We start from the raw sequence: 15,580 nt of genomic DNA on the forward strand, positions 1-15,580 counted from the left end.
GTGGCCAGCCATTCCAAGCTTGTTTTAAGGATAAGATATTTTTAAGAAGATTTGTTCATACAAAAGTGAAGTTGCCTTGGCAACTGTAATTATAGAAAGCCAGAGCAATTACTTTCATAAAATCCTTCTTAGTGCTTTCTCCCTCTTAATAGGAATGTGCAGATACCGTGTTTTAAGCTACATTTATCAGAAATATTACTCATCATTGATTCTACCCTAGAGGCATTATAATCCAAAAATATGCAGTTAAAGCAGGTTGAATAGTGCAAAATCATTTTGCAAACACTTACTTCAATTCAAAAATGAAAGTCAGATCATGAATATTTGCTTTTGGAGGGAAGTGAGAATTTGAAAAGAATGGAGCATTCTGTTTTCATATTGCAAGACTCAATGAATAAACTGTGCCCCGTATTCATCTACCTCCAAACACAGTAACAATTCACTTTTATGAACAGCAGGACAAAAGAATTAAGATCGCAATTTAATATATCTAAACTATACTAATATAAACAGATCTACTGAATCATTGCACAGCTCTGCATTGCCTACTGTGGACTCATCTGTGTGGCTGGAACAAGTTTAAGGTCTCTGTTCATCTTTTCATTACATGGCAGAAACATCCTCTGATTTCCCTGGCACAGCATTTGAGATCCATCATTAGCGATATTTGGCATAGTTCTGCTGACCCCTAGGCTTGTCATTTAATAATTTATCCATTTTTTCTGCTGTGCTTGTTAGAGTACATGATGTCCATTTAGGCTTGATTTCTTCCCATGGCCTTCTTTGTCTGATAAATAATATTTTACTACAGACCTCTCTCTCAGGCCATGCTGCTCAGCTTTGATGAGCCATAAAATACATGGCCACAGGAATGGCTTCTTGCACTGAAATAAGGATGGAAATTAACAATAGTTTGCAGATTCTTTCTTTTCATTCATTATCAGAAGAGTATTGTTTTCCCCAAGTCTGCTCTCTGCCTGTATGAATGCTGTCCTGAGTTATAGTTGCAAACTACACACTAGGCAAGCCAGAGTTATACTGTGTAACTACAATACATACCCTCTCTTCCTTGTCTGTGATTCTGTAACTTAAAATGTACTTACAAACCCCCAATGTTAACATTCCAACAGGATTTGAGCACCCTGTTATGAATACTGAATGGACTTGTCTCTTAAAATGCCACTAATAGGCCGATACTACAAGTGATCAAGAAGTGGCATCAGTGTAGATGCCACTAGAAATCTGGGAAACCAGTATATTTCATGATGCATGTGAAGAGTTTTTCTGCCCCTGTAGTTTTGCAAGGTGCCAGAAGTCACACACGTTTACTTATGCTGCATCATCATCACCATCATTCCAAGCAGTCCTGGTATTTCTCAGATCCAACCAGCCATGGCAGTCTGGATGGGAGATTTAGCACAATGGGTATCAAACATATGTGTTCAGCACAGGTTTTCTAGCAATTCCCAGGCCTAAGTCATCAATGTCCTCTAAATATTTAGAATAATTCTTAAATTTTTACTCCTCTTACAGTGATTACACAGAGACATTGCTTCAGTGAAGTGTGTTTACAATGTTGTAACAGTATCAAGGCACTCAAAAATCCAATGCGATATTCACAAACTTGAAAGTAGCTTCTCAGTAATTAACAGCAAGACTACTTAAAAAACATAGCTTCATAAGATTGATGCATTAAACAAAATTATGTATCAAAGCCTAAATTTTCAAGCCAAACGAGACACGAAAATTTAAATCAAGTGAGGATCTGCTGTGATGTCTCCTCACAGGCTAAATCAAATGCAGTCTTTTAGCCTGTGTTCAGTCATTCTAGCTTGTGTTCACTTTTACATAGTTTGTCAAACTGAACAATCTGAGGTCTTTCCTCATAATACTCAAGGAAAGAAATTTAATGCCCTACACTCTTGATTTACCTTTTGATCAATATATTTGTTTTCTTCAATTGCTGATCTTTTAGAGTGGTCACAAGAGGAAGAAGATGCTGAGGGAAGTCTTCGCAGCAAACAGCTGGTATCTTGTTGCTGGCGATCAATAAACTGCTTCATAAAACTTTCCCTTGTGAACAAACAGAAGATATTGATGGATTAAAACCCCAGGAAGAGTTAATATTTGGTTTCCTTTATGACATGTCACAACTCATTAGTGGCAAGACAGATATACTCCAAGAAAAAGTTGTACTGGGCTATAGATGTATAAATGTACGGAGTGCCAAAACAACTGATGAAACTTAAATTCACATATTAAAGAAATCTGTAAATGGAGAGGTGGGTGGCTTGCATGTAGTTTTGAAGAGAATAATTTTATTCCTTCTAATATTCACTTGTTTATTTATTTACCAGTTAAAGTGCTAAATATTTGAAGTGCCTTTTGCAGTTTTCAGCTCTTTTGAGCTCATTAAACAGTGAGTTGTTACTTCTCTGTAAATCAAATGCTGATATAATCCAAAGGAAACATACTCTCTGCAAGAAATTCTTTCCTGAAGACTTCAAACAACATCTGTTCATATAGCTCCTTTGAATGCCAGTATTAAGGCGCTTCAGCAATTCTGTGTCTCACATATGCCATGTTTAAAATGTAGGAGCATTTCTGTTTACAACAGATGTACATTTATCCTGCCGTATTTTAAGTTTAGTAGAGTTGCCCTATTTTCAGTGTGAATTGACTATGTCAAAACTAATTTTTATCTGGAGAGAGAATTCTATGCAGTACAATAGTTTCAGATTTAATATATGATTTTCTAGTAATACTTTGAAGCCTATTTAAGCAGTTGGCATGATCACATGTTAGTCTAGGGTATGCTGGGAAAGAAAGCTAGAAAGAAATACTAAAAAAGACTAAGACTAGCAGAAGAATGCCCTCGATATATAACCTAACAGTATTTTGATACTAAAACCAAAACATCTATGACTGCTTCCTTGAGGTTTGGAAGGTTGTTTTTCCTGACCTTTCTGTCCAGCATTATTCCTTTCATTCAACTGATACAAGCAAGTAACACCAGCTGCCTTAGCTTCCTTGTGAATCTAATCAAAATAAATTTATCCTCAGGAGGCCCAGAACAATGACAGCCATCTTTCACATCGTCATCTCTCCTGGCATGTGCTTAGTGGGGATATTGGAATGGGCATGGCCAGAGGACCTGTTTGGCCATCCTGTGCTGTTTCAGCAGTCTTAGCAGCCTGTACGTGCCAGAGCAGCCCTTGAATTTCTGTAAGCTTTTTCTGGTACTGAGCAAGAATAATTGTCCTGTAAGTAATGATCTAGTAGACAACTGAGGTTCTGATGCTTTGTTAAGGTGAGTTTTACAGGAAAGTGGTAACTATGCAAATACAAATAGGGGACACGGTCATCACAGAGTAACTGGTATTGGATGGCCTGTTAACCCCTCTAATGATTTGCTGCCAGTTGACCTTATCTTTAAAAAGCTACAGGAAAATTGATTAGACTACTGTAAGTTGTCTATGTCAGCCACTAATCTAAAATCCAAACAGGAGTGGAGAAACTACAACACACTTTTCAATCATATTCTACTTGTGTTGGCTCTGGTCATCTAGTTGCTTTCATGAGTAAGTTATAAGGAGTGCTAAGATTTTTTTTTTTTTTCAAAAGTAAAAATGAGTAAATAAAAAATGTCACATTCTTCCGATGCCAATGTTAATTCTATTTAATTTCTAATTTTCTGAACTACCTGCCTAATCCACAAGTAAAAGAGTTTAATATTTTGGGTGCTACATGGCTCCAGACAAGTTTACAGTATACTAGCAATGGAAATATTTCAATACCTTATTTTTGGAACTGTGAAATCTGAAGGAAGCTTGGAGATTTTCACCATTTGTGGCCTGTTCGGAAATTTTTCAAAGATGCGTAGACGCAATGGAAGCTTCTCCTTTGTATCTGCATTTGCTTCACTTTGCTTTAGCTGAAAACAAGGAAATGAAAAAAAATGACAGCATGGGATATTTCAGTCTGCAATATCCCAGCCTTGTTTTTCAGAATCCAAACAATAGTGGCAATCATTTAAGGAAACAGAAGATGGCAGCAAAGAACTACAGAGAGTAAATTTGATACTCGGGAGTTTATTGGTCTGCTTGTGTTAGAAGCTGGCAAATACCTAACAATACCATGCCTTTAATTGAAAGTCATAAAATGGGAGGATTGTTAATAATTTTAATTTTAAAATAGAAAGCATATTAGTGTCCTATTCAATATGCTTATTTCCGTTTTCTTCACAGATCCCTAACACTTTATGAAATAAACACCCATGATCTTTTCTTATTAGGCACATCTTTGTGTATATGCTGACAGCTCTTCGATATCCAAATAGAACACAGAATTTTAAAAGGGAGCAATTTTAAAGGAATCCAGCTCTCAGAAGATGAAATAACAGGAAAATTACCTTTAGATGAATATTATAAGTAATAATAAAGGACTTAAAAGAATCCATCTACATCAGTGATTCTGATACTGAGCTGCATCAAGTCACATAAAAAATGTTGTGTTTATATGTATTCACAAAGAGTTATTCCATGGAATATCACACATTTAAGTACACAAAAGGCAGATACATCTATCTGTGTGGAAGAGATGATATATAGATCTAATGACAGAAGAGAAAAGAGAAATGCTATGGAGATATGATTTCTGAATTCCCATTACCTTATGTAGCAGTTTGGTTGTGTCATTGCAACAAAGTACCAAGACAAAAAGAATCAGTGAAATTGATTTTTACATTTCTTTTAAATGATACCTGTATTGCATACTCTTTCAGTAAGCATATATCTAACTGGAATTATTTCAGTTCCTCTCCCATCTGCTTGTGAGCATAGGCTTAGAAGCTTACATTTTAAAACAGATTTTCACCATCAGCACCTGCAGGGAATACTGCTGATAGACATCAGCTATAGATTTTTACCAGGGGCAATTGCCCAGGAAGTCAAATGGAGTTCTAACTCTCATTTGCACTGCCTAGTGAAATGCATGCTCCCGCAGCATGCTATAGAACAACTGCTCTGCTGCAGTCATGCTATCCGCAACATCACCACTTCCAGTCATAGGACAGCTTAAACTGAAAATCAATTCGTATTAGGTTGGATTAAGTTGTCATGTGGACTGAAAACTGTTTGAAGAGCTACAAACAAAGGCTAATGATTAATGGTAAAGCACTGAGTCAGAATAGAAGGGGAATATTGTATAAATCTGTATTATGTCCAGTCCTATTTAACTGCTTTATTAATGATCCTTGAAAGGAAGAAATGATGACATGAATGAAATCACTTGATATTAAAATGTGAAGAATTGCAAATACCACATTGGACAAGGAAAAAACAGATTTAGAAATAGGGGCCAGAAATAACAGGCTGAAAAAAATACTAGAGCAAGAATAAGAGCAGAAACTAAACAAGAACTCGTCCTTCAGCACAGCATCAAAAGGGCAGTTTGGGCACCAATTATATTACCAGCCAAAGGCTATGCTCAAAACAAACCTCTGTTGGTTAGGTATCATATAGGTTTAGAAAATGGTACAGAAGTCCACAGCTCCTCTCTGTGCTGCTTTGAAGAGACCACACCTGGGTATGTTTTCATTTCTAAATACCATCTTACTAGTCTCACACTGACAAGCTAAAATAGTGCAGAAGAGAGCCATGAAAACCAGGGGAGAGCTGCATCAGCCAGCTGGGCCACGGGAGAAAAAAGGAGAGAAAGACTAAAGGGATCCAATATTTATGCCACATCTACCATAACTGACAATAATTTAAGGGGAGGGGAGATGATGTAAACTTAGGTAAGAAATACTTGAAAACAAATTATTTCAGGAATATAATAGAGTACCACAAATATAGGAATGAGAGGATGAAATTAAGAAAGGAAATTTATAGGATGAGAATAAAAATTACTGTCCTTACAGGGAGATCAGAGTGTTCAGAGAGGTCTCTGGAGGGAAATGCCTCATCATTTCAAATTCGGACTAGACAAACCCCTTGAAATACCAAAGTACTGCAGAAAGAAACTACTCACTGACAAGGAAATTAATTGGATAATCTACTGGGACTTTTCTGCAACACTGTACTGTTGAAAAGCTTTGGGAAAAGGTAATTATTAGGGGGGGAAAAGGTTTCCAGTTTCTGCCATTTGCTATTTAGTAACTCATCATTACCTAAATATGCAGATTTTGGCATGGACAATGCCTCTTACACCTACGAACTCCTGTTCACAGAAGTCAGTATATAGAGTACAGAGCATATGACAGATTGTAATGCTGCGCCAACTCTCAATGCAGAACACATCAGGGAGAGCTTGGAAGCAGGAAACCGTACCATTCAAAAGGTAAGGAAGGGGACAGCAATGTCCCCTGTCTGAACCAGGAGAATGATTCAAGATAGGCTTTAAAATAACCGAAAGTCAAAGCACTTCTATAGAATATCTCCAATTACTCATGCTGTGATAATATTACATATTGAGAGACGTGAGGCATTTAACTTCACTAAATTCTTCTCCACGCACTAAGGGTGTAATTGTTGCTCCGCATGACATACATCCTATTTGGTATTGCTGCTTAAAACCTTTAGATTTCAACTTTCTTAAACCATAAAACCCACACATCTTTGTAAAGGTACAGGATTATGTTGAAATGTAGCAGTGATGGTGCAGAGTCTTTCAAGTAACAGCCAAACCCCAAATAAAATATCAGGCCATTCTCTTCATGATTTGTATTTTTTTATTTATTATTATTACTATTGGCACACTGACTTGATTTGCTTTGCATGGCCCTTGATCTCCATCCCCAAAGAGCCTACTGGAAACAATTCATGAATATTTTGTCAGCCTGGCCTGGCTAAATTCTCTTGCGGCTGTTAGAACAGTAAAAATAATTTTTGGCTGTGAAGCCATAGAAGGTATTTATGTCTATCTACATTATTTCCACGGTGCTTGAGTTTACAGGGCATATTTAATGGCACAATACATACAGTACAACTGTCTGCTCTGAACCTAGACCAGAAGAACTTATCCAAATAGTACATAAATGGTAAGGAGTAGACGAGGGGAAATCTTAATTTGGGATTCCAGTGGTAGCCTGAATAATATGTTCAGATACAGGTCCCTGAAATCCAACCTCTCCCTGATCTGTTACATAATTGTCTTGATCAATACAAAAGTCAGCTGTGAGAAAGGCAGATTTATTGGTGAAGAAAGTGTATTTGTGGTTTTTTCTTCCCAAAAGGCATTATGTCTGTATCTCTGGTTCAGAGCAGCTTGAAGTGAATCCTCTGATCACCAGCACTTGCTGTTCACTGGTTTAGTTTATGAGCTGTGTTTTCTTCTTGGAGGAAACAAAACTGCAAGCTCCACCTCGGTTACACACAAATGCACTCCAGACACCGAGACTGACCTAAGGATCATGATCAATGACTGGTCCTTAGGGTGACTTCAAACCCCATGTGTGATGGGGCATGTAGTTCAGTGTGAGCCTGAATCTTCTGAAGCAGAACCCTCTGAACTGCACACATTGTACATGTGGTGGCGGCAGCAACTGCTTCATTGCACTGATTTTCTCCCATGGTGCAGCCCAGGCGTTATATATCTCAACCATACTACTTAATGCAGCTTCAGCTGTACATTTATCTGTGACTTCAAGGCTTCATTACAAAAAGGTGATTGCTAAAACCAGCTTTAGGGTAATTAAGATCTGCGCCCTTAAAACTGTAGAGAACCTGTAAGTGGTTGTCCTAAATACACAGAATAGCACGAATAGTGGTGAAAGTGGAAGACTGGGACAGAGGCAGATGAAATAAAAGAGACAGCAGGTAATGACTAGTGAGAAAAGGGGCAGGGTTATCTTTCTAATGCAGATGAATGCTGGCTGTGGCCAGACAATTGTGCTGGAATGGTTAGAAGAGCAATCACTGCCCTGCTGGAGACAGCAGCCTTCCCAGCAGAAAGCTGGCATCTCCCATGTAACCACATTGGTCCCACAAGGCCAACAGAGCCACACCACAAAACCATCTCACCTCTGCCAGCTGCTAAAACTTTCTCATCCATTTTTCAGAAATGAAAGTGTGATATTTAAAACTTAAAAAAAAGCCGCTATGTTACAGTATTTGAGCCACACAGTATACATGGTGTTACGTAGAACCTGAAGAAGAAAGCAAGGCAATAAATGGTGGTTCTTAATTATTTTTTTTTAATGTTAAAAGACTGTAGTACCATAGTCACCCAGATATTAATCACTGGAAGTGTGGTTAGGGTGAAAGCAGTGAGTTCTTTTAAAGTGCATACTGCAACTTCTTTGATAGTGACTGCAGTTGCTGAAACAGCATTAAAGCAATGGAGTGAGACAGGCAGGAGGACCTGATTAGGAAAGCTGCATTCCCATAGTCTCTCCCTATGTTCAACAGAACAGACATGTCACAGTGCACTTCAGATCTGCAGGTGAATGCAGGGCAGTGTAACACCTGCCCTCCAGCTTACATCCCCTCCTGCGGAAGCAGGATGTGAGAAGTGCCTGCACATGCAGAGGTCTCTTTACGGGCTCAGGTGGAAGCTGACAGCCTGGAACATGGAAGTGCTCCAGCAGCTGGAACAAGATCAGTTGAACAGTTCAAAGGGCTAACTAAGGTGAGTATCTCTTAATATCACCAATCTGCATTTAGAGACAGAAGCATCCTCGAAAGTAACGTTCTTGGCAAAGCAAATGGAAAGCTCAAATTTAACACAGTCATTGAGCTTCGAAGACATTGACACTTTGGTAAGAACATGCCAGAGAAGAAACAGAGTTAACCATAGCCAAAGGGATAAGACCTACCCTTCCTAACTTTTTGTTTTGTTCTTATTCATTTAATTCTGATCACGGAAGAGGAGCTAGTAATGTGCAAAACACAAAGAGTTGAAAGATGTCGATTTCATATGGTCTGTGAGGCAAGTGTATGCGAAATTTAACTTAAAATACTCTGTAAATATTGAAAAGAAATGAAATTATTATGAAAAATTTACTGCAATGCTCTAACTCTTTCATTTTAGTTGACAGTTTTCATAACAGGCTGAGATCAATCATGTTCAAAATTAAAAGCTTTGCTGCTGATGCACACACAGTTTATTTGGGAACTGGCCAGCTGCCCAGAGTAATTTCACGGTGACTGGATAGTTCAAACCTTTTGAGAAAGTTCAGGAGGTCTCACTACAGGATAGTTTTAAATTAATATTGTTTGATACATTATAGTGCACTGCTATATATCAACACTTTTCACAGCAAATCTCCTTTAGGGGCTGTATTTGAAGAATAAAGTGACTATACAATATCTGTGTCACACTCTTAGCAGGATACGGTATGTGCTCCAACACAAAACACTTTCAGCATGAAAGTGCACGTGGATGAAAGACATTACAAACTGATACCAGCACCCATCCAACCATTTTCCAGATTTTTTTACTTACCCAAATTCTCAGATTTACCATCACCTTTAAATTGTCAAAGAGAGCTCTGGATGAAATCCAATTAATTAGCATTAAATGGCATGTAAATTAATCAACTAGAAATCAGAAAGGCAGATTAAATGAGCCTCTTTTTCCCTTTCTGTTATTATTCTGAAATTGTACAGACCTGATAAATTTTTTGGACATGAATGAGCTATACTAAAAGAAGACACACATACGAGTAAGCTTTCACAGCCCATACAGCTTTGGCATGAATTTGTATCAACATTTTTGTACCTGCATTTGACTTAAAGTTCAACACAAATCAGCTGTTCAGTTACTATTGTTTACACCTGCAATTCTATTATCAATGAAGCAGCAGCTCAATTTTGACTGATCAAACTGCACCATGAAAAAAAGGAAGACAAAAACCGATCTGGAAATTAAGATTAAAAAAAAAAAAGATCAAATTGAATTTTGTAAAAGTAACACTTGCAGTGTTAAAAAGCGGAATGTATGATGTGTAGATCTTAGTATGTCTATAGTGCTATATAAAAGACTGTCAAGGGCCTAACCCCATGCCTAAGGTCAGATGGTATTGCTGACCTCAAGCCATAATATTTGGCTCTTGGTTACTCTAGGCCCTGTGTGGTGGCCATGAGACATAATTACAAGTTATTTTTCCACAGGTTTACCAATTCTTCTAAAACAACATAAGAGCTTTTATATGCAATTCTCCTGAGCAGCACTTCCGTAGGATGACATTTGGGTCGTGTGTTGCCTACTCGGAGAAGGAGAAGGGCTTGTGAGTTTGGCTGTAGGTGGGATAGCATTACAGGAGTGTGTGGCTTAGAGTCCAACCTGGTGAGGCTTTGTCTGTGCTTTCTTCCAAAGCAGTCCCTCAACTAAAGTATTCCCTGAGCTACACCAAAGTAATGTTCTGGAGAAAGCAGCTGGAGGTACAGGAGAGAACCAGCAGTGAGTGAAGAGTTAAGTACCATGCGTGCATAGGCAAGGGATGAAAGCTCAAGCTTGCTCTCTTGTCCTCTGTTAACTGCCTAGATGTACCAGTTGTGAATCTCACCCTGCAGGCTCACTGAAAGAAATGGGGACATGGCAAGCAGTAACAAATTCTCCCAGGTAGGGAGGGCCTGTAAAACAGAATCTAAATTGATTTTAACCATATTCTGTGCTACCTTGGGGAATCTTCAGTGAAATGTACCAAAAAATATGATTACAGTGGTGCTGGCATTCACAGCAGAGATGACACTGTTGATAATAAAGGGGTAAAATAAACTGAAAAAAATCCTAGCAGATGGAGGAACAAGATTACATGTATATTTCTTACACACACAAGATTTGTTTTGTTTATAAACAACTCTTCTGTGTCACAGGGTTTTATGCTGTGTGTAGTAGGATTTGGTTCTGTGACTGCTATTTCCCAATTGTTCATTTAAATAACTTTTTCTTCAATTTTGCATGAAGTCTTCCAAATTAATAAGATATTGAGCAAGGTTTCACAAATGTGGGTTTTTTAATAACTTCCTTCCAGTAATTGTAGCTCCTATCAGTTCTTCAGGAACAAATGCTGCTGACAAGATGTGATTGCAATTCAAATGGTACAAAACTCCTCTAGCAAAATTTCACTAAGATTTAGTCCATTTACTTAATAGAGGACAGGAATCCAGTGTGTCAGAGAGTTTCCCTTTGATTAACTTAGACAAGTAAGATGAATTTTTCAGAGCTATTACTTCATACTGTCTACAGACTCAGGCAAACATTCATACACTGATTACACTTTAGTTGTATTTCCAAATCTTCCCCTCTGCAGCGGCAAGAACGATACCATTTTAAAAACACATGAGATCCAAGATTCTGCATGGTCAGCATCCATAATCAGGGCCCCAGGAATGTGCTTACTAGACCATATTAAACCTTCTTGTCTTTAGAATGAGGTACCTACCCGAGTTAATTAAGTTATGGTTGCCTTAGTCTCTCTTTACAGCCAGAAGTGATGAAGAGGCACTTGAAGAGGTCAGTTCAGTAAGTTCAGCCATGAGAGTAAGATAATTAAGATGGAATATTCACCACGGGATGACTCCTTCATTGAATGCTGAAACATTGTAAGGCTACACCTATACAAGTCATGTACTGGGATACGGGCCTAAGAACTGGAATAAGATTGTCCATTGTGTTACGCTGTTAGCAAGGCTGCGTGCACAGTTTTGGCCTTGCCCAGCTAGCATTCGCCCCGATCGTAGCTGAGCACAGTCTGGGGCTTATCGCAGCTGGGGACATTCTCAATAGGCAGTATGGATTTAAGTGGTAGGTAGTTTTGGAAAGGGAAAATAACTTAGCTGTACGTACAAGTCAGGCTGTGCTGGCTAGCCAGCTTTAGAGATGGCAAGTCCTGGTCACCTCTATCTCTTGATACAGATCAGCTAAATTATTAGCTTAGAGAAGATGCCCTAGTTTAGATAAGATAAAATGGCTTATCCTGGATAAGATAAACACCACCCTTATTTTAAAACAGTTCAGGGGTAGATACATTTTCAAATGGACAATTTAAAATAGACAATGGAAATGAAACATACATCTAATACTAACATGCATAAATATTCTTTTAATAGCTTTTTCACATACAAAGGTAGCTTTACCATTTTCATATTCATTATTTTTCCTCTGGGATAAGTAGCAGAAATATTTTTGTTTCTATACAAAGGTTAGTGATTCACAAAAGAATAGCCATTGTAATAAAAAATGCATTACGTGCTCCATTTCATTAGAGGAAACTGCTTGAGACTTCACTTAAATTAGGCATCATTATTTGTTATTAATTGTATATCTTATGAACAAAAACCAACTAAAATATTTTCAAGTGAACAAAAGCACAAGATGTATGAATTCTGCTCTTGTACAAATACAATAATTCAATATTGATTAGGTACATGTTCATCTTCAGGACTCAGGGTAAAATTCATTACAACCTGAAAGGGTGCTTCTGCTCAGGAAGCAAAGGAAGTACCACTGCAGGACAATTTAGAGACTCTTAACGTTTGCTTACCTATCCCAGACCCTGCACAAAGGAAGATCCCTGGAGGTAGCTTTGTAAAGGGCGCTTACCTATGTGTAGCCAAGATACACAACTTCGACTGGCCTGCTGGGCTTGCAGAAAAATAGAGCCAATCTGGGAGATGATAACTGCAGACAGACTTTCAAAAGTTCTCACCACAGGCAGCTCCCATTTACTTAAAAAGAGCTGAAGACACTCAGAGAACCTGGGCGCGATTGACCCAGGAAGTCATCTTGACTTCCTATCAGGATACAGTCAGAGGTATATAAAATGCTGAAGAATAGCAAGGTCATAGGGATAAAAGACTCAGTCTGCAGAGAATCTGTTTTTCCTGCTCAAAGTTTAATAAAATGTAACTTTGACCTAGACCCTCTTAATACTGAAGTATAGGAACACTGGAATTTCATTCATACATGCAAAACCTTTCTTCCATGTGATTTTTATAGGCTGCTTTATGCATATTCTGGGGTATTACATGGGATAGATCACCACTAAACTGGTATGGACATAAGGCGTATCCAGCTTGACTTACTACTTAGTTCCATCTGCATGGTAGGAAACATACCTAAGCTATGTGAGCCTAATTCCAGAGTCCAAAGACAACCTATATGTTCCCTATGAATTTGTGAGTGCTGCTTGAGATGGAAACAGTTACGTATAGATGTTGAATCATACTTGTCACAGATCATGATGCAGGTGCTTGTGGAGCAGGTTGCATGTTGTTTCTGTGGGTTGTGACCATGCCAGCCTATGTTCCCTTCTTTTTAGGTGTGCTGCAGTGTCTATGGACACTCCTCTAAAAGGATACTTTACTGGCACAGATCAATATAATAAGAACTTCTAACACATAAAGGATGTCTACAAAGACAAAAAGGGTAATTACTCATGATCAGTGTGGCTGGGACAAGAATGCTTCATCTGCAACACGGAATACAATTTAGATGAGACACCAGACAAATCTTCCTAAAAACACTTTAACCTAAGTCCCAAATGTGACAATGAATGCATTATTCTTGGTCTTACTCACAGGACAAGCTAAGTGAATCACAACCATAGTGCACAGTATTTTTTTTGTTTGTTCCCAGTGCTTTTATTATAAATACCATTATGATGTGGATTTGTTTCATCAAATGTATTCAGCTAAATATGTATGAGGCTGTACACTTGATCTCATCTCCTCATAACTGATTTGTTTGGGACTGCAAAATTGGAGAAGGTCTGTGGAGGGGCCACAGAGATCTTCTCTGTAATGTAGTTCTAGAGAATACAGAGGCACCCTCTTCACAAGGAGACTTCATCACAGAATAGGAGGCAAAAAGCACCATTTGCTTCATGAAAAAATCTGTCCAGATAAAACAAAGAAATTTTTCACTATGAAGACAATAATTGGATTAAGTTGCCCAGAGAAGCCATGGAATTTTTATCACTGGAGGTATTAAACACTTGGCCTGACAGGACTCTGGGTAATCTCATCTAATGCCCTGCTTTCAACAGCAGGTTGGGCCAGATGCTGTCCAAAAGCCCCTTCCAACCTAGACTTTTCTACAATTCTATGATTTAGTGATAACTATGAACTTTCAGACAACAGATAATTATGCTCTTCAGTCTGACTGTTGTGTATATGCATCTGCCATCTCTTGAAAACTTGTACCTTTGTTCACATCACTACTAGGCTTTGTCAGATTCTGTGAGAAGGTGATTAATATAACTTAGATTTGCGTGAGTATTTGAAACACACACAGTGGACAGATTTTTGTAATTGAATATAGTTAACCCTAAGAAAATGAAACTGAAGGTGAGAAGAAATTCATAGCTGTAGCTGAGGCCAGAAACCAGTATATTTCTTTAAACAGGAGAGACTTCGTCTTTGCTGCCTCTTGCCTTCTTGTGGTTTCTTTGCTTGTTTTGAACCAGACACAGAACATTTAATTTGACACAGGTGGCCTGAATTTTACATTAATCGGAGTTTTACAGTATTTCTCCAGCACAGAAATACACACAGGAAGTTAATTTAACCAAAGGACATGCAGAGGCAAACCTATATGAGTGGTAACTGAAAGGACACAGAGGCTGATCCCAATTACTTCAGGAACTTTCCTAGCTGGATCAGATGAAAACAAAGATAGTTTGGTTTTACTGGTTGCCCTTTCTCCCGATTTGCTGATAAAATTTTAGCCTGTGCTAGATTCCTGCGTTCCGTTATTCCCTTTCACAAGAGATGAGGATGTTTCTCTTTGTGTTCTTGTGGTGATGGATTGCTTCTTTAAAGGGGGAGATTTCAATAAGAACTCTCCCTTAATTCTGAAATAGTGCTCCTACTTGTTGCATATTATGCAGGAAAACCATGCAGGCTTCCTCATCTTCTGTCATGTTTTAAAAAGAGTTCCTGATCCATTTTTGAGGAACTATAATGAGAAGTCCTCTGAATTCTAAGTGGAAAATGAGTGAGTGACTGACACTCAGGTACCTAAAAATCTCAGTAAAAATATAACTAATTCATCCTTCTAAGCAGCTAGTTTATTTTAATGACTGGACAAGGAATTAAATCTCATGCAAAGGCCAGGCTTCTACTTTTTATAAGTATACGAAGTTTATGTACAATGTGTACACAAGTGCATATATCCACAAACTCCTATGGGCCTAAAACACAGTTCAGAAAAGGTCATGCAGACCTGTATGACCTAGAAGGACCCAAAAGCAAACACAGCACGGACTTTTAAATGGTGCAATTGTGATAAAAATAATGAGAAATATTACATAAGCCCCCTCCTTCCTTTCAAACAGTTACAGGACTGTCCCTTAATTCAGAGGATGGAGTATCTAGAATCACCTGTATGTCCTGAAAAGCACTTGCATTTTTCTTAGGTATCAACCAAATAATAAAAAAAAAAAAAAAAAAAGATTAGATGAGCTCCCGGTGATATAAAAGCTAGGTAAGCACTTTCTTCCCTGGTGATATAAATGAAGCAGCAGAAATTTACATTCATTTTTGTTACTGCTATTCACACATCCATAGCAAATCTGACTCCCATCTCTCCTCCCTGAAAAGTGTGTGCTTTGAATATGATCTATGACTAGCATTTG

General features: G+C 38.1%; 1 protein-coding gene across 3 annotated transcripts in view; it reads right to left on the bottom strand.

The window, feature by feature from the left end:
* Window positions 1-15,580, bottom strand: part of NALCN (sodium leak channel, non-selective) — a 249,732-nt gene that overhangs the window by 61,422 nt on the left and 172,730 nt on the right. For all 3 annotated transcript variants that reach the window (XM_040584471.1, XM_040584468.1, XM_040584470.1), the window contains exons 16-17: window positions 3,798-3,934; window positions 1,932-2,073 (exon numbers count right to left, since the gene is read on the bottom strand). In XM_040584471.1, the coding sequence (XP_040440405.1) occupies window positions 1,932-2,073; window positions 3,798-3,934 (279 nt within the window). The remainder of the gene's footprint in view (window positions 1-1,931; window positions 2,074-3,797; window positions 3,935-15,580) is intronic.

Source organism: Falco naumanni, chromosome 2 (genome assembly GCF_017639655.2).
Source record: "Falco naumanni isolate bFalNau1 chromosome 2, bFalNau1.pat, whole genome shotgun sequence".
Taxonomy (NCBI): domain Eukaryota; kingdom Metazoa; phylum Chordata; class Aves; order Falconiformes; family Falconidae; genus Falco; species Falco naumanni.